The 22,967-nt window shown below is 38.2% G+C and overlaps 1 protein-coding gene across 1 annotated transcript in view; it reads left to right on the top strand.

Annotated features, from left to right (window-relative positions):
* LOC130572297 (ATPase family AAA domain-containing protein 2-like) overlaps positions 1–10,350 on the top strand; it is a 22,061-nt gene extending 11,711 nt beyond the window's left edge. The window contains 13 exon segments of the mRNA XM_057363888.1: positions 506–680; positions 1,309–1,397; positions 1,748–1,907; positions 3,123–3,213; positions 3,633–3,947; positions 4,537–4,642; positions 5,127–5,307; positions 6,756–6,941; positions 8,148–8,283; positions 8,434–8,630; positions 9,523–9,682; positions 10,059–10,190; positions 10,244–10,350. Of these exon segments, the coding sequence (XP_057219871.1) occupies positions 506–680; positions 1,309–1,397; positions 1,748–1,907; positions 3,123–3,213; positions 3,633–3,947; positions 4,537–4,642; positions 5,127–5,307; positions 6,756–6,941; positions 8,148–8,283; positions 8,434–8,630; positions 9,523–9,682; positions 10,059–10,190; positions 10,244–10,350 (2,035 nt within the window).
* Positions 10,351–22,967: the final 12,617 nt, after the last annotated feature.

Here is a 22,967-nt window from a genome sequence, read left to right as displayed (position 1 = left end):
TTCTTCTTCTTCTTCTTCTTCTTCTTCTTCTTCTTCTTCTTCTTCTTCATACCTTTTTCAGGGAGAATTAAATGTTTTACTTTAAAATTTTGCATTATGTGAAAACAAGAATGAATATGCAGTGTATCACTGAAAAATGGACTGGTGGTTCCTAATTTAGCCTAGTCTCCGATTCTGCATTGGAAGTTTGWTTTTGTGTGGCTCAGACCATCTCTGCTAGATTGTCAGAAGTTCTGAAAGTGTCCTTTTGCGGTGCCGCAGACTTTTCTCAAGGTTTAGTATTTCTGAATTATCCTCTTTACTGATTTTGGTTGCTGCCTTGTGGAACTRTGTAGAAACACYTGACTTTTCTCACACTTCACCTGGTTCTGCAATCTTATCCATGAGGTGTTTTGTTTAGGAGAGCAGACTTGTATGTTTTAAGGATGGGGGTTGTAATAGGTACTTTTCCATACTGGTTTTTTATTAAGTGAATTTTTTTAAATTTATTTTTTCTCAATTGCAGAGGCTGTCTCTTCTATGGTCCACCGGGGACTGGAAAGACACTCCTTGCTCGTGCACTTGCTAATGAATGCAGTCAAGGTGACATGAAAGTATCATTTTTTATGAGAAAAGGTGCTGAATGTCTGAATAAATGGATAGGAGAATCTGAACGACAGCTTCGTTTATTATTTGAGCAGGTAAGGCTGAAATGGGCCATGTGCTCTGTCAAAGGTAAACTAATTTTTTGTCATTGACAAGCACTCACTGTTTTTCATGTTTTGTCAGTTCTGTCCACTGAGATGAGATTGCCACTGTTTCCTTTTTCAGTGGAGTTTTAGTATCTTGAAATCTTGAGATGTGTTGGGAAAGATTAGTAAAGCAAACAAGAAAATCCCACAAAGCACCATCACTACCACCCCACCCACCCCCCCAAAAAAAGAAAACCACCAACCCCAAAACAACAACCCCAACAAATTCTCAAAAAGTCACAAAAATGTTTCAAGAAGCAGGAGAGAATGGCTTTAGATCAGAAGGGAAGGGATGCGGGCTGAAGGCATGTTCATTTAAATCCGTAACAAAGGTTGCTTCCAGAACTTGTAACTTAATTAAGTCCTGTCTCCATTCTTGTGGTTGCCAAATCAATGTAAAAACTACTGATATGGTTTGTTTCTTGTCACTCAGTCTTAGTGGGTTGACACAGGCTACTGTCTTCTGTTACTCTGACAGCTCAATTAGTAGAGTCTGAAAAATCTAATTTGTGCCTTTCCAACCATGATGTTTTCATGCTGTTTTGCTGATGTCAATATTCCAGTGTTTCCATTRTAGGCCTACCAGATGCGACCTTCAATTATTTTCTTTGATGAGATTGATGCTCTTGCACCTGTACGATCCAATAAACAAGACCAAATTCATAGGTAGGACATGTTTTGTATCTACACAGAAGTGGCTTGGTCTTTGTGAAACAAAGATGGCAACTTAATTAACTTCAAGTGACACATTCCTTTTTTTTCGGAAAATTAATAATTCCATGCAAATTAATCTTGGATGATTTTTAAATGGTAATTGAAAAGAATTTGCTGATCTTGGTATCAGCACAAGGTCTATGTTAGCTTATCTGCATTTTGTTGTGTCCTAAAATGAGTCTTTTGCTAAACAGCATCTCATCATTAAAAACTTGAACTTTTTGAGTGATCATTGGACAAGATTATGTGTAACTGAAGATAATTTACTAAACTGGTGAATGAAAATAATATTTTTCTGTTAGCTCTATTGTGGGGACACTTCTGGCACTTATGGATGGCTTAGCCAGCAGAGGAGAGGTTGTGGTAATAGGAGCCACCAACAGACTGGATTCTATAGATCCTGCTTTACGAAGACCTGGGCGCTTTGAACGAGAATTCCGCTTCARCTTGCCAAACAAAGAGGTCAGAACTATCACTCAATCTTAGTGCTTATGTGACAAAGTTCATCTTTATAAAAAAGGTGCCCCTGTAACAAGACAGCATCGCAGAGCAGTGCAAGTCTCCATCCATAGTGTACAGCTTGGACACAAGGGATGTCTGGAGACATTGCATTGTGCTGTGCAGGACAGACCTTGCACTGAATATATATGATATATATATATATATATATATATATATATATATATTATATATATATATATGATATATTGAGTAATTTCAACAAATAGTTCTCTAATTAGTTTTGGTTCACTGAGACTGGTGAAGAAAATGGGACGCTGAAAGTCACTGAAATGTTTAAGAAAGAATGAATGTATGAATTAGTTATAAACTACTCCTATAACATCTTAAAAGTGAAAGTAATGGTGAGAGAATTCCTCCTTGGTAGCAACAACTTTGATCAAGGCTGGTGTTGGAGTGACTTATGTATGCAGGGATCTTAACAGGAGTTATTGACAKGGACTTGGACAAAGGTGTGAAGGACACTGCACAGATGCAAGGCTTGGGAAGTTGCTAGTTCAATCACAATAGTTAAGCAATATAAAAAGTGTATATAGCAACCAAAAAATATTGAAGTGGGGGCGGTAACATGCAAAACAGGAGACCACTTTTTGTGTTTTCTCTCTGACTCTCTCTAATATTTCWTATCACTTCTTGGAAAAAGATAAATAGGTTTATTGTATTGAAAGCACGTGCACAAAAATTTTTCTCCAGTTTTCATCGGCTCCCAGGAAGAGGAGATGAATTGTCATGGAAAAGATCTAATACATGATTCTCTACTGTAGTAGAATCCTAGAAATCTGCCATAACTGATCTGTGTACCAAGAAATACTTCATGAAATTTTGCTACATTTGAAAGAATTTGCTTTGATGAAAAATCTTCATTTGTAGATATGAATTTTACTACGACTTTTTCTCAGAATCATTAGGTCTCACACTTGGAAAAGCTCATTTTTATGGAAGATGTAAATGCCTTTTGCTTTACTGCAACCCCCAGCAAGAGTTTAATGTAACAAGCTGAGAATTATTGAATTTCCCATTTGAAGAACCAGACAGCATATTAGAAGGTTTAGCAGATAAGAAAATTACTTGTGTTAATGTAAGGTGTTTTGTGTATTTGTGTTGTCATTGTTCTTTTRAGAGAAGACTTATGGCAAACTAAAATGCAACTGTTTTCAGGCAAGAAAAGAAATTCTCAAAATTCACACAMGAGACTGGAACCCGAAGCCATCGGACAGCTTACTTGAAGAGCTGGCTGAAGAATGTGTAGGTGAGTTTGAAAACAATGTGGATTAGTACAGGTGACTTGAGTCCTACTCCTTGTACCAGGCAGTGCTCGAGCTCTTGGATGTTGCTGCAGACAGAGGCAGTGAGGAGGCAGTTGGCATGCCTTGGGAGCAAAGTTAGGTGCTCCTTTCAATTTTATTTTTGTCTCTCAGACTCCTGGGTAGGTTTGGGACATTTTTCCCAGGAGCAAAGTTTTGTCCAGCAGGCTTCAGCCTAAGTGCAGGATATCAGGCTGTAAGCCAYGTAACAGAACTTTCCTGCAGTGCAGCAACTCTTTGTCTCTTAACCTCGTAGTTTTTGACTTCATACAAAGTTTTTCAGTGTTGCACTTCAGAAATATTGGCCTTGAATTCTATTTTGTCTGAGACTGACGTAACACTTGATTCTTGTTTTGTTTATTAGGATACTGTGGTGCTGATATTAAAGCCTTATGTGCTGAAACTGGTCTCTGTGCTTTGCGGCATCGYTATCCTCAGCTATATGAAAGCAGAGAGAGACTGCAGATAAACATGGATTCAATTAAAATAAAAGCAAATGATTTTTCCATGGCCATGCAGAAGACTGTTCCAGCTTCACAGAGGGCTGCRCCTTCCCCTGGRCGAGCGYTATCTGCTATTTCAAAGCCACTGYTAGAAAACTCATTAGAAAGGATTTTACAAACCTTGCAGAGAGTRTTTCCCCATGCAGAGCTTGCACTAAAGAAGGACCAACAGCAAGGTATAACAYCTACTTCCACTTGTTTAAAAATCTGCCAAAGCAAAAGCTTGTGATTCATGCAATCAACATACTAAAACTTCTCAGTCATAGTGAGATAATAATTTTATACTTGGTGTGTGTACAGAGCAGAGTGGATCTGGCAGTGACTCTCAATGGCAGTCAAAAACTGTGTGTTCTTTGCTGGACCACCCTCTTTCTGACAATAGCTAACATCGCATTTATAATTTGTAGAGGTGAATCCAACATTTAGATTATCAGCACCTCTTTTCAAATAAATGCTTAAAGCAGGAGAAAGGTTTTTCAGGTGTCTGGGAACTACAGAAGTTGTTTCTAACCAGCTTTATCATAAAGAGAAAATCCYACAAGTTTTTGTCCACAGAGAGATAATACCTGATGCAAATCAYGGGACATAGGACAGCTTTGTAGAGACTTGTGCAATCTCCTTTGATTTGTGGTAGAATGAACTCTTCAGAAAATAGAACTGAAATGATGGAATGCAATAGAAGTGATTTTGAAGGTGTRTTAATGTGAGATAGAGATATGGACTATGCAGGAAAGTTAACAAACTTCTCTTTAAACACTATTTCAGGAAATTATGTGGTTTACAGTGATGAGGAATCATCATCAAWCTCTGAAGAGAATCCAGCTCATAAAACGCCTGATCACAAAAAGACAGAATTCTCCACTTTTAGCAGGTATGTTTGTGCTTGTTATGGTTCCATTTTAAAGACAGCTGAGTCTGTAAACCCTTTCTGTGTGAGGGATGCTGCCTGAAGGAGTTAAGAGTGTGTGTGTGTGGGGAGATCAATATTTGTGAGACATGAATGTGAAGATACAGCTGATTACTGCTGTTCTGAGTACACTGTCCTGACCCATCAAACTGAACTGTTGAGGGGGTATTTGGCTGGACCGTCTCTCTGTGGATTTAGGAGTGGTTACCTAACACAGCCAAAAGAATAGCAGACATGCTGGGGACTGGCAGGGTTCTTAGCAGAGGAAGAGTACCATTTTGTGAGAAAGGCTTTGATAGTCTTCCTGTTCACAGACCAGCTTATTTTGTGGAACAGGGAGAGTATTTACAAAAAAAAAAAAAGAATAATAATAAAAAAAAAAAACCCTCAAAGTCTGTTTTCTTATACATCACTCAGTTTTAAACTTGCTTTCTTCTTATTGCTGTAGAAATCCTCGTGACCAGCCAACATCTTACAGGCCACGGTTCATACTAATTGAAGARCCAGGATCTGGGCAAGCTTCTGATTTGGCAGCTGCAGTAATACATTCCCTGGAAAAGTTTCCAATTTATACACTAGACACACCAACTTTGTTTGCTAGCGTATCACCAGATGAAACATGTGTACAGGTAGKTTTTTTTTCTCATTAGTCTCATAGGATTAGTGTATAAACTAGTGTACTAAGCAAAATTCATTGTCAATGGAAGTGGCCTGATTTAAATATGCTGTTATGTTTACTTCTGTCTGAAAATCCACTTTTCTGATGGAATGATGCCAAGTAGGGATATTATACATAGCCATGTTTTCCATTTTGAAGTAACAGGGAGACTCTTGCTAGCAGCTGAATAAAATAGGAAGTGCTGCTAATAAACCCATCGATGGCAAGAAATCCTGCTGGCCTGAAGTGGGATTTAGAAATTGTYTTTGTTGCTTCTTAAGACTCTGTGCTACCAGTAGATGGCTCTGCATCAACCTGACAGCATGTCATGGACATTCTGTACCTTTTTTTTCTTTTAAATTAAATTTGTAGGGCAGCCAAGGTTTTGAGGAAAAGACTTGTTATATTGGTTTGGTTTTTTTAAAATATATACATATACAGCTCTTACTGTTGCAGAACATGCAAGAAAAGCACTAAAATTAATGGAATACTTAGATTTGTACAGTGTTGAGTTTTCATTAAGTCGGAAAAGGAAATATAAACAGATTAGAGCTGTTTTGCTTTTTTACTTTTAGGCAGGAAATCCATTTTGTTTTTTGGCATCACTGTATTAAAATATTTTGTTCTCTACTAGCAGCATTTTAGAGCTGTACAAGTCAGGACAGACACATAATKTGACTGGATAGTCAGTAATCACACTTGAGGAACAAGTCCTTTGCAGACTGTTAATCTGAAATGGTGCACAGAGAAATTTGTCCTGTGAAAGGACTGTTCCTCTTCCTTTATGCGGTAGATTGGTGTTGTCTTCTGTGACTGAGGCGCCATCTGTAGGCAGTGGCTTGTGATTTTCCAGAGCACATTGTCTGGTCTGATGGGTCCTTTGGTGATGAGAGGCTGTGAGTGATTTAGCTCTTCAGACAGTCCAAGGACTGGTCACCTGTTATAAAACGTGCTTGAAGTTATGGATTATAGCCAGGCCTCTTGTGCTGTSTTAGCTTTCATCTTTTCACATAGGCCTTTGTTTGTTCAGACTGTGCTCCAGTCTGAATKGGGTGTGTGCCCCCTCTGAACTGAAAATGGTGTAACTGCAGYGTGAAGTGATTTTGCCAGGAAAGTACATCTTGCTGAAGGGTTAGCTTTGGTTTTTTTCTTCAGGCACACCACTCCATTGGCTGAGTTCTCAGGTTCTTTAGGAGTTATACCTAAGTAGTTTTGAAATCAGGCAGGTCTGCTCCTGTCTGCATAGCAATGTCCRTATTTGAGTCAAAGTGAAAATTTAACCTGATTGTTAAGGAGTCATTTATTGATTTGTCTTGCCTTTATGCCTCTTATTTCATAAGACATTTTGACTGATACCTATTTATTTAGTAGCCTGTTCTACATGATGTAGTTTACTTATCTAAGMTGTAATTTTACCAGTTGATGCGTGAAGCTCAAAGAACAGCACCAAGTATCATCTATGTCCCACAAATCCCTTCCTGGTGGGAKACTGTTGGACCTACAGTGAGATCAGTTTTTACAACACTACTTCAGAACATCCCAAGGTTTACTCCAGTTTTACTCCTYGCGACATCTAATGCGCAACTCAGAGATCTCCCAGAAGAGGTATTTCAGTCAATGCTTTTCTTCCTTTGTTACTCAATTGCTTGCTAATTTACGACTCCCCGAAGCASTGGAATTATGTGCCTCTCTTAAGCAAATTCATAGACATTACTCAGGCACCCAAACSCAGCCCCTCAAAACTTGCTTAGACAAACAACTTGCTTAGACAATTTAAAAAAGTGTTTTCTGAGTAGGAATTCAGTTTGACCCACTTTTTATCCCTTCTCTCATATTCAAGCTTATTAGACAGATGTATGGGCTTGCTTCAGACAATGGYTTTGGTGGCTTCAAGATGGTTAAGTGTGTCCTGAGTAAAAAATACATGGTAGCTAGGAAAAAGACTGTTTTTCTGAAAACATTTTTACTGAAAAGTCACAGGTATTTTCACTGAAAAACTACAGAGGTCCCACTGCTATTGAYGGAATGTAATTTCAAATTTAAATTGTTTTAAAAAAATTTCAATTACTTCCTTCATCTGGGTGAAAACTCAAGAAATTAGAAAGCTAAGTTCCAATTTCTTGTCTAAGCAGAAATAAATTGGAAATTGGAAATTGTAAATAAATTTTTAGGTTATTCTTTRACAAATTCATTAAGAGGACATGCTGAGCTTTATAGATATGTGAGACTGTGCAATAGAGGAAGGTGTTCAAAATGTGAATGTGCTGCTCTGATTATTTTGTCCYAGTAACAGAAGTTTTTATACTATTAATAAGTACCTTCTAAAATAAGGAATTCCTTATTCTGGTAGTAGAAATGGAAAAACGGAACACATCTTGGGAGGTTATTTAGATTAATTTAAAATAAAATTACAGAAATGCCAAACAGTTTACTAAAAAGCCAGCACTTTTCTGGTGAGCCTTGCCATTTTCYCTGTGCAGCTGCCATAACGAGCCAAGCCAAAGGACAGCAAGGCAGGTAATACAAAATTAGCAGCCTTGGAGGTAGTGAATCTCCAATCACTCCTTTCTCAGTTGTTTATCATATAGTTTCTTCAAGGAGCTCAAAATCTAGAAGGTGTTCCTTAGAGAAGGCATTTTAATTTGTCATGCTATAAAAGCCYAGTCTTTTAAGGCCAAGAAGATAATGTTTTATGGTCTTATCAAGATGAGTTCAGTTTAATTCAGAGAGGTACTCATCTTTTTTGGTGCAGAATGTAAGTAATTTGTGAGGCCTTGTATAACTGAGGTATTTTTTCTCTTCATGTTCTAGATAAAAGCATTATTTAATAATGAATATGAAGAAGTTTTCAGAATCCCACGTCCTACCTGTGCTGAAAGAAGACAGTTCTTTGAGGACTTAGTTATGAAGCAAGCTGCTCAACCTCCTGCAGTAAAAAACAACAAAAGTGAGGAGGATATTCTGCATACAAAACTTTTCTAAACCTAGGTTAACAGCTAATCCGATATTCTCTTCGGTGATCATTTTCTATCAATCATTTTTCATATGTTTGCATATGAGTACCATCAATTAACTACAATTTTCTGGTTAATTTAAGCTTGCCGGCCTTTGGAGGTGCTGCCTGTAGCACCACCACCCAAGCCTCGGAAGCTGACAGAGGAAGAAATAAAACAGGTGGAAGAGCAGGAAGAGGATACATTGCGTGAACTTAGGATTTACTTAAGAGATGTGACTCAAAGACTTGTCATTGACAAACGTTTCAGAGCATTTACAAAGCCCGTTGATCCAGAGGAGGTTAGTGTTGACTTACAATACCATTATAGGTGTGTGTATTCATATTCCTCTGTGTTTATATTTCTTGCTGTGTGATGCTCTTTCTTGGAAGGTTTATCTTTGATGTCAAGACTGTACTATTCTGATTTTCCAAGATGAAAGAAATGAGTTTTGCTTTTACTTTACTTCTTGAGGCTCTCAAATGTTAACTGTTTTTCACTGAAAGCCCTGTGTTCTTCCTAAAATGTCTTTATAACTTTAGAATATTTTAGTTAGAAGAGATCTAGAAGGATGATCTAGTCCAAGTGCCAGTTACAACAAATGCTGACACAATTTGCCCTTGAAAAGGTTTGGATACATGGACGTGTTACAGCACTAAAAAGCAAAGAGGTCACTTTCTCTATATTTACAAATAGTACCTATAGGGCTGTTTTAAAAACAGTCTAAAGCTCTTTGATTATCTGTCAATATTTTCTGTGAGAACAGGAGTAGAAGCAGCAGTTTGTAAAATAAATTTTCAGATGCTATTMTCAGTTTCATCTGGGGCTTTCCTCAGTACATAATCAACCATAAGGGCTGCATGTTTTTTTTTTCTCCCATACACTTTSCATTACATTTATTGAATAAGTCTAAGCCAGGGGCATGTACTTCAAAGTCAGTTGTAGTTTTAAAACAGTTTTCAGCAAAATCCCATTCCCTTAAGCATCCMCTGGCTTGTCTTTTCCTTTCCTTGTAGTTTTCAAGATGTGAATAAACTATAAAAACATAGATATCCTCAAAGTCATTTGGCTCCTTCCATGCTCTCAGTAAAGAAATGGACATCTCTGGCTCTTAAGAATTCCTGTATTTAACTTTATAAAAAAAAGTTAGTCTTCGTACCTCAAATCTCTGAGCATGTATATTTAATTTGTAGGCACCCAACTACAAGGACATTGTTAAACAGCCCATGGACCTCTCAATTGTTCTCTCCAAGATTGACATGCACCARTACCTAACTGCAAGAGATTTTCTAAAGGACATCGATCTAATCCGCAGCAATGCTTTAAAGTACAACCCAAATAAAGGGCCTGCAGGTGAGGCTGTGTTTTTTATCCCTAATCTGGAAAAATGTTAAACATATAAATTGATAAATTTTGTCTKTGTACAGTAGCTGTGGGATTAGATAATTTTAAACAACCCCAGAGAGCATTGCCTGCCAGGTTGTAAGTGTTTTAGCATTAGATAAATTGTTTGGGTTTGGAATTGTGATACATGTATTGATTGYTAACTAGCACTTTTTCTTAAATAATTAACTTTTCTGTTGTTATGCTGAAAATACTGATTGAGATAACCTTTCAGAACCTGCCTATGAAAAAAGAAAACTCATTCTAAGTAACCAAAATAAAGAGTTTCATTGACTGAGAATGAAATGCTCAGACAAAACGCTCAGTTCTGACTGTAAAATTTCAGATCTTTTGAGACACAAAGCTTGTACTTTGAGTGATACAGCATATTCCATAGTGAGGCATGAAATGGATCAAGAGTTTGAAAAGCGCTGCCAAAAAATTAAAGAATCTCGCAAGGAAAGAGGTAAGTTTTTTGATGCTGAAGATTTTAAGACTTGTCTCATTTTAAGACTTTGTAACCAGCCACACCAGACACATTTCTTTGCTCTGTGAAATGTAGGAAAGCAGACCCAAAGTGTAATGAATAATGGAAGATGCCAGCAGCACCTGTAGATGCCAGTACCCCCCTGCTCTAATGGTTATGTTTTATTGAAACCTTCTTGGAGAAAGTGCTGACATCACTGATACCTTCTCTGTTCCTGTGGCCTAAGAGCAGGTTCCTGTGATGCTTGGTTCTTCATGCCAGAGGCATTAAATTTTTCATTATGCTGCTTCAAAATGTGGGTTAAATCCTGAGGTCATTCTGTCAGTGTAGTTATGAAGTTGAAGTGCAGTGGCTGCTTGACATTGTAAGAGCCTGGCCTTGATGGCCCTACTGACATTTAATGACACCCACATCTTGAATTCCAAAACATTGTCTGTGGCTGTTCTGAATATTCAGCTGGTTTTTGGTTACATGAAACAGAGTGTTYTCCTTCCCTGCCTATAACATATCTAATGGAGAACTGATCCCATTAACTTGCAGTCTTTTCTCCAGACACATGTAGGAAGATGGTACTGAGGCTCCTGTGGTTATTTTCCTTGCAAGTTAAGTAAGATGGTGATGCTGCATTTTGAAGAAAGAACTGTTTTTGGAATGTTTTGGATAACTTTTTTTTTGTATCTCTTTGTAGATAAGTCAAAAAGAAAATGTAAAATGAAGGAAGACCCTTCAAGTATTGCAGCCAAGAAGAAGAATGTTCAGGTTCCATTCCCCCAGAACGGTCTTGTAGAAGAGCACAAAAATGTGCTTCAAGGACAGCAGAAAAATGAGGCAGAAAGTGAAAGCGAAAGTGAGATCCTTGTGGCTAAATCCCCTGCTGAAAAAAAGAATCTTGTGCTTTCTGAATGCTCAGACCTAGAAGAGGAGAGTGAAATGCAGGATTGCCAGATAGCCAGAGCTTCTTTAGATGGWGGCTCAAATGGTAAGTGAAAGGTCAAACAGGTAATTTAGCTCCTTTTTGTTCTTGCAGGGGGTTACACTATTTATTAAGTTTTAGCCTCCTTGAATTTGATTCTGTTACTCCTTTTGTGTCTCTCTCAAATCACCACACAATGTTTCTTGCGTAATGATGCTGCTCCTCTAGTTATGCTGGCTAAAGTCATGGCTTTCTACAAAAACTGGGGTTTTTTTCATGGTGTGGTGTGTTTTTCAAATGGTACCTAAGCAGCCTAAGARTAAACTGTACTTTACACAGTGTGGACCCAGAGACCTGTGTGGAATAGAAGAATTATGTCCAAATGTTTGAAATGTAAGATGTGTAGATGGGTTTCCTAACCTTCTTTCTAACTTCTTTTTCCACCATGTTTGGTTTTTTTTTTTTTAACTTCATGTTTACTGTGTAGTGCTGTAGTGGCAGTATGAATATTTGTTTTTAGTTTTACTCTAGTGCTTTCTTATTTACTCTAGTGCTTTTTATCATGCCTGAGTTTCTAGTTTTTATGGAGCAGCTCGAGAAAGACAGAAGTTAAGCATTTCTTGGTAAAAAAAATGGCAAMAGTTCTGTCTGTTATTGCAGAGGGCTACTGTTTTCCAGGTACAGGATACTGCACTGATGCTGATTCCAGATAAAGAGAAATACTGACTTAAAAAAATGTGTGTAATTCCAGATTCACGAGTACATCATACAACTTGTGTGGGACATTCTAGGGTGGATGAGCAGCTGCCAGTATGTGACAGGGAAGCAAAGAACATTCCCACACGGGTGGTGTCTGTGGATTACTCTGAGCTCAGAGTAAGTCTAATTTCAATTTTGTTAATACTGAAGTAGGTTGTTTTCTTTCTACCTGTACAGTTGTAAATTAAGTTAGTTGTTAACCAATGCYAATTCAAACAATTAATGAGARGGATATATAGCTTATGGAATCATTCAACCTGWAATGACCGTTGTTTCCACTGCTGGTGTACATGGCTACTTTTGCTTTTAGTAAACTAAATTTTAGGAAACTGTGCTCTCTTCCTAAGTTTCAATGTAAAAAGACTCATTGAATTTTAAAATAGCTCACTGACAACCTGTGACWGCAGTTGGTTAGCAGTTTTTATGATGAACTGGGGAAATGGGTGTTTTGGTTTGCCATTTTCATTAATTAGGAACAAGGAAAAGGACCTTTATTTTATCAGTGATGACTTTAAACCTGAAATTAGGAGGGTAACCTAAAGATCATCACAGAAAAAATATTAATGCCTCCTTTTCTCAAATGCTTTCAAAATTCAGTGTTAGAATTTTGCATCCATACAATTACAGTGTTAAAAGGTTTTTCCAGTCCTACATGGGAGAGAAGTTTTTGACCTAGGGTCCAGTTGGGGAAAAGATCAAACATGGGCCTAGCTGTAGGGGGAAAAAAAGTTTCTTTGCATGAACTGGAGAGGCTAAAAGAAGGATCTGCCCTTCAGGAGACATAGGCATGAGAAAAATTCAGAAAATTGCTAGGTTGAAGTCCTGGAGGTTGGTTAAAAYGGAGGAAGCTGCTGTTTATCTGCCATGATGAGAAAGGGAGTATTATGTGGTTGTTTTTCCATGTGTGAGGAGAATGTAACCAGAGAGAAATCCCCTTTGGTAAAGGGCTTGCCAGCACAATTTCTGTCACATTTTTAAGTGTTGATCTAAATTGTAGAGGTTAAATCAGCTTCCTGAGATGGCTTCCCGAGGAAGCAAATTTCAGGGGGTTGTGTTGTTCGTGTTGTTCTGCCTGTATATTTGAAGAAGCCACATCAGTTTTTCTAGAATCAGAGTGCTATCARCATGCAATCTGAAGTTATTGCCTACTGACTGGAGAAATGGTAGGGCAGAGMTCTTACAGATGTTTTAGCTCATATGTGTTCCAGCTGTGAGGAGAGAGCTATAGTCACAAAATACATSTTTTAGAAGACTTGTTTCCTTAACATGGATGTCACTGGAACTCGCTGCTTGTGCCAGAGAGCCTCTCCAAAATGGAGCTGCTTGGTTTTGTTTGGTTGATTTTGTTTGTTTGTGTATTTGTTTTGTTGGAGGTTTCTTTTTTATGTGTGTTCACTTATTTGCTTGATATTAGGTGTAGAAYTCAAATCTTGTGGTAGCTGATCGAAGGGAGGCCGAGTCTGATGGCAAGCAGTTGTGAGGCAGTAACATTTGTGTTTGCTGTGGTTGCTCTCTTCAGCTGCATTTTCACAGCCTCCCACAACCCACAGCTGCTGAACAGTGCCAGCAGTGCTGCCTCTAGCTTGTTAGTRCTGCTTTCCCAGAGATTACCACATTCACATCTTTGGTAGCACAAGGAACTGTGTGAGGGATTGGTAATTTCCTACAGGCTACTCTGGTTCATCCACTCTTGAGTTGAAAGGTAGGAGCTGACGGAGTTATTCAGAGTACAGACTCAGATCATGGGGAGAGGTGAGCATCTAAGGATGCTTCTGTTTCCATCTGGCACAGCTGTATCTGGAAGATCTGTACCCTTGTTTCCAAAAACATATTTTCCAGGGCCCTTTAGTGTATTTCTAATGAAGTGTATCACTTTCCTGTGGCAGCTACAAAGTGGATCATGTCATTCCCCGCTGTCCTAGAAGCAGTTGATTGGTAGTTATGATCACTGATGTCATACAGTGATGTGTAAGAAAATATTGTCTGAAATGTAARCCTTTTTTTCTGAAGTATAGAATATTAATTTGCTTCTTCCAGTTAAATCTTGTGATACATTTAATCATTTTTCTGAAGTGCCACTTTTATTTACCAATATAAAAGAGCAGGATGTATCTTGTGCTGTTCTGAGCTATAGTTCCCACTTTTTTGCTTCAGCAAGTGCTGGATTCRGTCACTGCAGCAACTGAGAATGTCAGTATAACCCGCATGGAAAGAYTGTACGCTCTTCTTAGCCAGTGCATTTACCGGCATCGGGAAGACAATGACAAAACTGAATTAGTGAAGGTAAATTTTTTGTCTTATAGCCCTTTCCTTCACATGCTATCATACATGTGTGTGTGTGTTACGCATATATTTGTGTGCACTGTGAGTATCACGCTTTTTTGGCACTCCACTGCTTAGTTGCCTGTTTCACAAGACTTTCATTTCAGCCTGGAAGACGCTTGTCCATATTGCAAAACTATTGTTGTATGTGGCATATTTTTTGACMGTTTCAGCAGGAAAAGGCTTRAAGACAATGGATCCACCCACTCAGGCCTCTCAAACCAGTTAACCTCAGTGAATAGTCTTCTCCTGAAGTCTTTCAGGGGCAGGAGGCTGTGAAAGGAGGGTGCTTTTCTCACTCTGTCGGTTCCTCTTTTTCCCCTTTCAGGGGCAGGCACACAGGGTAATGCTTGTGTAGTAGTCATTCCTTTCTTGAAAATAAATTAAGTATGAAACATAGCAAGAACTTGAGAATTTTTTCAAGTCTCACCAGACTTTCTTTTTAACTAGCATGACCCAAGCCATAATTTAATTTGACAAATGAGGAGTTTTCTGTCTGTGACAGTTTGATGCTAATAAGTTGAATCTTCTAATCTCTGCCTCTAAGAGAGAATTTCTGAGTTGTYAGAACTGGGCAGAAATATTCCACATAGTCCCAGCTGGTCATTCCCAGTATTAAATTCATTCATTTAGGTTGGATATTCAGTCTTCAGCTTCAAGAACCTTGAATCCATTTGTCTTTCAGATGCTTGTGCCTGAGAATAGATAAAATTCTTTATGYCTCTCAGTCTGCCTTAAAAATAAAGAGCAAACCTCTTATCTTTGGCCCTGCTCATCTCATTCTCCTCTTCCCAGCTGATAAAGAGTTAGAACAGACTCAGTTCTGAATGTGCAGGCCATTCCTGAAAAATGCACCCTTCTCTCATCTAGCAAAATGATGTGGTTTAGCATCATTATGTTATCCCAGGGCTTGTGAGCTTTTGTGACTGGACTTGATTTTTTTGTTTGTTTTGTACTTCTACCTTTACACAAAAAATATTTCCTCTTCAGAGTGCCTGCATGACTTGGTCAAGAGCAACCTCTGCTGTATGAARAGAGAGACTTTAATAAGTACTTAATCAGAGGGCAGAAAAGAACAGTTCCAGCTTTTAWTTGTGGCTCTTTGGGAACTGCTTCYTTTCTCATTGTTGAAACCATCATAAATAAAGATACATAGTCCCAAAATGCAGATTCCTCCACTCTCTGTAGCCTGCTCTATATTTTGGGTGCCTAAAGATCTGTTTACAGCTAATGGGTCTAGAAAGATGTGATGGTGGTAGCACATGTATTGGYTAAACATTACTAACAATTGTATGTCTGAACAGATTCTCGATTCTTTTGATGAATAAGCAAACAGGGTTCTCTAGCTTGCATTCACACTGTGACTCCTAATTTGTCTTTTTTTCTTATTAGGCAATGAAGAAAGAAATTGCAACGTTAAGTGTTCTGTGATACTTTACTTCAGTGTACTCTAATGTTGATGTACTGCTCCAAAACAGACAAATTATGTTTAACATATCAGTAATTGCAGCAGCTGTAGAACAAAGATCAGAAGAAAGAAACTTCTTTTGCCATATGAAGGAAACCAGACATAACCTCGACTGTGACTGGGGATTAGCCCTTTGCATGTTGAGTGAAAGAACCTGTTTCAAGACATTTTCTTTCCATGGAAACAGCATGAAATTCTTCTAGAGGGTATTGATTCTGACTCCTGATGTCATAAAGCTTCCAAACATTTTCATCWCTGTGAAGCATGGGAACTGATTTTTTGTTTCCTCCAACTTAATTTCTAGTGAAGTGAGCTGGGAAGTTCTGGGTTCTGCACCTTGGATGCAGCACCCTGTTTGTGTGTACGGACTGGGGAATGAGAGGATGGAAGGCAGTGCCACAGAAAGGGACCTGGGGGTCCAGGYTGATGACAAGTTGAGCATGAGCCAGCAGTGCCCTGGCAGCCAGGAGGGCCAAGCGCATCCTGGGGTGCATCAGGGACAGCATCGCCAGCCACGCAAGGGAGGGGATTGTCCCGCTCTGCTCTGGGCTGGGGCTGCCTCACCTTGAGCATTGTGTGCAGTTCTGGGCACTTCAATATAGAAAAAACATTAAACTATTAGAGAGTGTCCAAAGGAGGGCGCAACGAAGATGGTGAAGGGCCTTGAGTGGAAGCCATGTGAGGAGTGGCTGAGGGCACTGTGTCTGTTCAGCCTGGAAAGGAGGAGACTGAGGGGAGATCTTACTGCAGTCCATGACTTGTGAGGGGAAGAGGAAGGGCAGGCACTGATCTCTGTCRTGACCAGGGACAGGACCCGAGYGAAAAGTCTAAACCTGTGTCAGGGSAGGTTTAGGTTGGACATCAGAAAAAGGTTCTTCACCCAGAAGGTGGTCRGGCACTGGAACAGCTCCCCAGGGAAGTGGTCACRGCACCAGCCTGACAGAGCTTGAGAAGCGTTTGAACAATGCTGTCATGGATGTGTGGGGTTCTTGGGGCTGTCTTGTACAAGGCCAGCAGTTGGACTTGATGATCYTTGTGAGTYCTTCCAACTCAGAATATTCTGTGATTCTGTGAGAGGCCAGTACTGAGATCAGCCTCCCAGCTGTGGCAAAGGCTGGCAGAGGATGCCACTCCTGCTTGTGACWCTSACTGCCCTGCTGCYTCACAGGGTGAAGGGAGCACTCCCYTGCCCTGTCCTTGCCCCCWGCAGCCCTTACCAACAGCAGCTGGTGCAGGTGTGGGCAGGATGGGACCGCACTGCTGCTTTGCAGGTGGCCAGCACAGGGGTGTTGGAARCAGATGATCTTTAAGGTCCTTTCCGACCCGAAAACCATTCCATGGTATGTGTGGCCAGCTGTGTGTATATGTGTGTATATATATGTATAGGYATGGTACATATGTGTGCTCTATGTGCATGTGCTACTGAGAATACATCTTCTGCATGTTTATCAGGTGAGTATAAACTATTAACATTGCATAAATTCAATTTTTAATAATTATTTTGTACTTTAAAAGGAAATAGATATGGGGAAATGAAGGAATTTGAGTATAGCACATGAGTAGGCTGAATTCTAGTTTAATTTGGCTTGGCAGAACTCCCTGCTGGAATACAGAGCTTCTTTAGCAGGCATAACAGACTATAAAGTCCATAATCTGCAACAGTGTAAGATTAAATAACTTTATATATATATATCTTGGAAAATATGCTGAGATCCAGTGTCATTTCTTACCACTGTTTACCTCAATCACTATTTTGCACTGTTACTGCAAATGTGTTTTGCACATTCTAGCACCTCAGGAGTTTCAGTTGTCCCCATCAAACATTCTCCATTGTTTGTTTTTCTTTTTTCCCACAAACACTAGAGATTGCAGTGGTTTCTGTGCTCTGAAGGCTTCCTTTCCTTTTATATCTCTGGGTGAAATGGTCTTCTGTTATTTTCATCTTGTCTCAACTAGAGTCAAGAATCCTCTTAAAAAATAGTTATCAGAGAAGCTAGGAAGGTGGAAAAAATAAGTCATGCATTGAAAACTCCAAGGTTCGTTATCAAAGGTTTTGCAATGTTAGTCCAGTTTAGCCCTTTAGAARTCTTTTCTGCATAAAAGGCACACTTTCAAAGCTGCTCAGCTTTTTCARGTGTGTTGTATTACAGCCTTTGTTGCATAACAGAGCTGCTCCTTGGCTCACAAACTGTAATTCCTCCTAAGCATTACAGTACAAGTTCTTTTTTTTAAAAAAAAAATCTTACTAGGAGTGCTGAGCCATCAGACAAATCGAACCAGTAGACTTTAGAATGAGATATATTAAAATTCTCACAACCATGAAACACACATTTAGTTATAATAGAGGTTATATAGTATTATGTGCAGTTACTTTGGAACAAAGGTGAAGGAGATTGTTTAATACTCTTGATATGTGTAACCAGCTAAAATGCTGTTCTGCTGTAAGATACCTTTTCAWATTTGTCAAGGGTAATAGTTATGAGCTATAGAATGATGGAAAAATCAAAGTAATTGAGCCTCGAAAGTTCTTTAAAAATAATATAACTGAAATTATTCATCATCTGTAGAAATACAGGACAGACCAGACTTCTGGTAGAATACTGACTAAGAGAACAGATKTTGGAAAATCGTATCTGTCTAGAAATAACTGAAAGTATCTTTACATTTGATGAAGGATTTTCATTGTAAGTATGCCAAGATTATGCAAGGATAATACCATGTAAACGTTTCACAGATTTATGGGTGGTGTTCCTGAGCCAATCATACAGAAGAAATTAGATGCAGTAAATTTCTGAGAAGGCAAAAATAGATGGGTGAGGCTGGTTTGCAATAGAAAATAATTGTRGATCTGCAACTGTGTTCTCTCTTTCCTTGATCCTCTGGGCATGCATCTGCTGTGGTTTCAAATAGTTTGGACTTTACAAAAGTGGCAAGGCTGAAACAATGACTCCCTTTGTCACATTCACAGGCCATGTGAGTGCTGGGGAATTCCCRTGGTGAGGTCTAAACTCAACATTTCTGTGTTTCAACAGCCTCTTTGGGAGACCTGGAGGTCTCTGCCAAAGCACATGGCCCCTTTGTGGACATTGTTGCTTCCAAGGGGACAGATTTCCTTATGGAACTCTGATCATTGGGAAAGGAAGAATTTTATGATTAATTATCTGGAGAAAGTAAAAGAGGAAATGAGTCTAATTTCCTGGSATCTGATTTGGAGCAGGGTATTATCCARCATATATKTTTCCATTTTGAKTTTTTTCCAACTTAGATGACTTGATTCAGTRTTAAAGATTTCAACTGTCTTCTTGTAAATAAATGCATTTTATGGAATAATACAGAAGAGCAATTTAAAAAGAAATAAAAGGCTAAATTTCTCCTATTGAGAGTACTATTGGCACTTGTAAGATATTTGGATGATTTCTGAAAGTTAAACTACGGATTTCTTTGTATGCTTTAAATACTAGACACTTTAATGRCTCATTAAGCTAATATATGTATGAAAGGATAAAGGCTGCATTATTCTCAGTTAATKTAATGCAGTTTTGGAGACAAATGTATTACAGTATTCGATATTATGAACTCCTCCCCTTTGCTGAGATTAATTCTTACAGAAAAGGAACTGATAAGGCATTTTATTCTGTCCCAGCTGAAGAACTGCTTATGAGACTTGAGTTAAAGACAATGCAGTTGCTATATAATCATGAGCCGTGTTCATTGGTGCATTCACATCACTGAATATGAAACCATTGTTTTGTCTTAATGTTTGTGACTCCCCCTAGAAAGAAGAATGGTAAGTTGGAATGCTGTGTARCACTGACTGTTGTCCACCTTACTTGCTGCCAGAAGCAAATACTTCTCACATTTTGACGTTTCTCAATGTCTCTTGTTTTAACCAGGGACCTGCTCTTATAGCCCTTACGCAAAACTCCTGATGAAGTTATATGGAATTCTTGGCTAAGATCAYAGAATTGTAGAATGGCTWGGATTGGAAGGATCCTTAAAGAACAAGTAGTTGCAAGTCCCCTGTCAAGTGCAGCAACACCATCAACTTGGCCAGGTTACTCAAAGCTCCATCTACCCTGGTCTTGAACAATTCCAGGGATGGCRAGTCCACAACTCTGGGCAACCTGTGCCAGTGCCTCAWGACATTCTCAGTAAAGAGCTTCTTCCTAATGTCCAACCTAAACCTACCCTCCTTCACCCTTTRACCATTCCCCCTKGTCCTATCACTACRTGTCCTTGGGAAAAGCCTCTCTCCAGGTCTCTAGTAGCCACCTTTAGGTACCTGATGGCTTCTATAAGGGGTCCTTAAAGCCTTCTCCAGGCTGAAAAACTCCAACTCTCCCAGCCTGTCTTCATAGRAGAGGTGCTTCCTCTGCAGCCCTCTGACCAATTAATGTGTTCAAGTAMATGAAACAAATCCATAGTGTTTACATGCTTTAACGAATATAAATTATATTTACTGATTACTGGTTATGTGAATGAAGATTTTCTGATAAARATACCCAGAAAGAGTCCCTAAATTACTGKCCAAATACTTGTGTCTCTGGTATAYGGAGCAGATTGACATTCGGCACYGTTTTCTRTGGAGTTATAYCTGAGATAATTGCAGTTTAGGTAACTATATTTCTGTGAAATGATCATTCGAGACCTCTCAGAAAGTCTGCTTGTTTAGAAGTAATAATATATTTATGTGTTTGTTGATTTTGCTAAATGTGCCAGACACTAGGAACWAACAGCTTTGCAGCTGTTCCCAGCGTGAAAATAAGGCCTTGGAAATATGATTCTCTGGCTCTACTGATTAGCTGAGCATTGAATGTGTTTAGCAAACTGGAAGAAAGAGGATAAACTTGTAACAATGTTAAATACTGTGTAAATATTAAAGAGAGACACACTTYATTGTATATCTGTAGAAATGTCAGAGATCAGTCATAGTGAGCACCAAAAAATCTGAGATTCATTTGAATCGGTGAAACTAAATCTGGTGGTTTTCAACCCAATCTTCCAAATGGAAAGGAAATAATTTACTGTKGTTTAAGAAAGGGAGGTTTGTAGATTTCATTAGATTTCTAACACTGGGTAAATAGCTATTGTGACAGACAATATGTCTGAACACATGCACAATAGCAAAGTAGTTTGCCTTGATCACTCATCACAATGAATGTCAAATTAATTTGCAGCATCAGTACACCTCTGGAATTACAATTCTATTCATTGTGAGCTCTGGATACATTGCTGACAGTCCCTGAGTTTTAATTCTGCACAAGTCATGACTAGAAATTCCAAAGAAATAAAACATGCTGATTATCAAAAAATCAATTTCATTGTTAATTGGGGGGAAACACTGAAATGAAACTGTACTTACAGAAAGCAGAGGTAGTGGAATATTTATGTAGTAGTGCCTGTTTAAATCTRTTTCTTCTTYATTTGCTTTTGTGGGTGAGAATGAKGTCTCAGATATGAAAAACAGTAGCTTCTCTTTTCCGTTATTTTTTAACACTAAAAAATTTATTTTCTTTCTGTATCTACTAAGGTCTTTCTTTCTCTTGATTACTGGGAATCTTATTTTTTTTTCTCTCCAAGAAATGTGAGTAACTTTTGACTTAGTTTTATTAAATATTAAATTATTAAATATTTTTATTTAATATTTATTAAATATTTATTAAATAGATATTAAATATCTATTAAATAGATATTAAATAGAAAAGTTGGAGTTTTTCTCCCATCTTGCAAGGTAAACATGTGAAACCTGCTTGCAGTTATGAAATAGGATTTGCTTATATGCTTCTGATGAGAAGGGTGGTCTGGCAAACAAGAATTGCTGATAATTAAACTGATAGTTGTACTGTTTCTGCTATAAGAAACTTCTTTTGGAGATGTAACTTTTCATGCTAGGATGAAATTATTCCAGTCTATGTATGTTTTAATTTACTGCCAGGTATTTAAGGCTTATAACAATCCCCGTGTGTTAACACTTCCATTTTTTCTGTGTGCATGGAAAAATGATGTCCTGTGACATGTTTTGTTTCTTTTTTTTTGTATGTGACTTGTTTTGTTTCAAATAGGAATTAGAGTTGTGAGAACTGTGAGATCTTTCTGCTGTGCCTTGATGAACTGAGAAATCTCTCTAGATCGTAGCTATATCGTAGCACATAAGCAAAGAATTGCAGAGTTTCAGTTTGCAGACTGTGGTGCTAAGACAGTGCCACATTCCATATGTGCTGTGTGCATGTGTGGGTGTTTTATGTATATATATAAAGAGTCACTTGCTCAAGTGGTCAGCAGACTCGCCACTGGAAGATGAGTCACAGGGATAAGATGTTTTTGTTASCATCTTGGTAAAGGATTGAAGAACTGCAAACCCAGTTTCTTTCCAAGAATGGTATAATTATGCGAGCCTTTTAACATGTTTTAATGAAATTATTAAATCTAAACCAGTAAGAGATTAAAACAGAAAACGTGGTAAATACAAATAGTTTCTTGAGTGTCTGTGCAAATGGATTTTACTTCTTTATGGATCTGTGTTTTGTCATTGGATGTCTAAAGGTTTAATAAGTTAGGACCATTTCCTGCAGTTGGGCATTCATAGTGGCTCTTTTAACTGTGGATTGTCCAGAGTCTAAACGGATTAAAGCCCACTTTGAGCTCTTTTCCATAATAAATGCACTAAATTGCAAAAATATCTGAAGAAGCTTTTTTGACTTTCATAGCATGGATATGAATAGTATACTGATACTTCACAGCTTGCCTCTTGCCATCTAGTAGAAACAAACTGTCTTGGGAAGACAGTTAAAGAAGAATAATGGCAAATTGCCATTTGAAAACTGCAACATAAGAAAACAAATCATAAAAATAGATTTCATTTGCAAAGTAAAGCAATAGTTTCATTAGTAGTTTCAACAACAGTCAATGACATTACTCAACCTGAATGTTTTACAGCAGGAATACCTAAATGGTAATTTAGCRGTGATTCACAATAAATTGTTGCTGTGTTGATTTCCACTGTGGGAAATATGATAATCTGTAGAATGCATGAGAATGAAAGGTGAGAAATAAATCAAACTTACTTATAATAACCTAAAAATGTTATTGAATGGCACCAATTCTTCTGGTGCCATATGCTTGATATGTCTTTATTGTCTGCAAACAAGATATATTTTATAGTTATGGTAGTTTAACATTATTAAGTACTTCTTAAGACCAAAAATGCTTTTTTAGCAGCATTGAGTAAACTCTTGTTCTGTCTGGGCCTCCTGATGTTAACTAACAAAACTGCTTAGTTTTTCCTCATCATCTGATTAATAGTGTC

This window comes from Malurus melanocephalus, unplaced genomic scaffold, assembly GCF_030028575.1.
Source record: "Malurus melanocephalus ecotype Western Australia unplaced genomic scaffold, MMel_1.1 scaffold_32, whole genome shotgun sequence".
In the NCBI taxonomy this organism is placed as follows: domain Eukaryota; kingdom Metazoa; phylum Chordata; class Aves; order Passeriformes; family Maluridae; genus Malurus; species Malurus melanocephalus.
The sequence above is the reverse complement of the archived record's forward strand: the minus strand, read 5'-3'. Positions and strand labels throughout refer to the sequence as shown.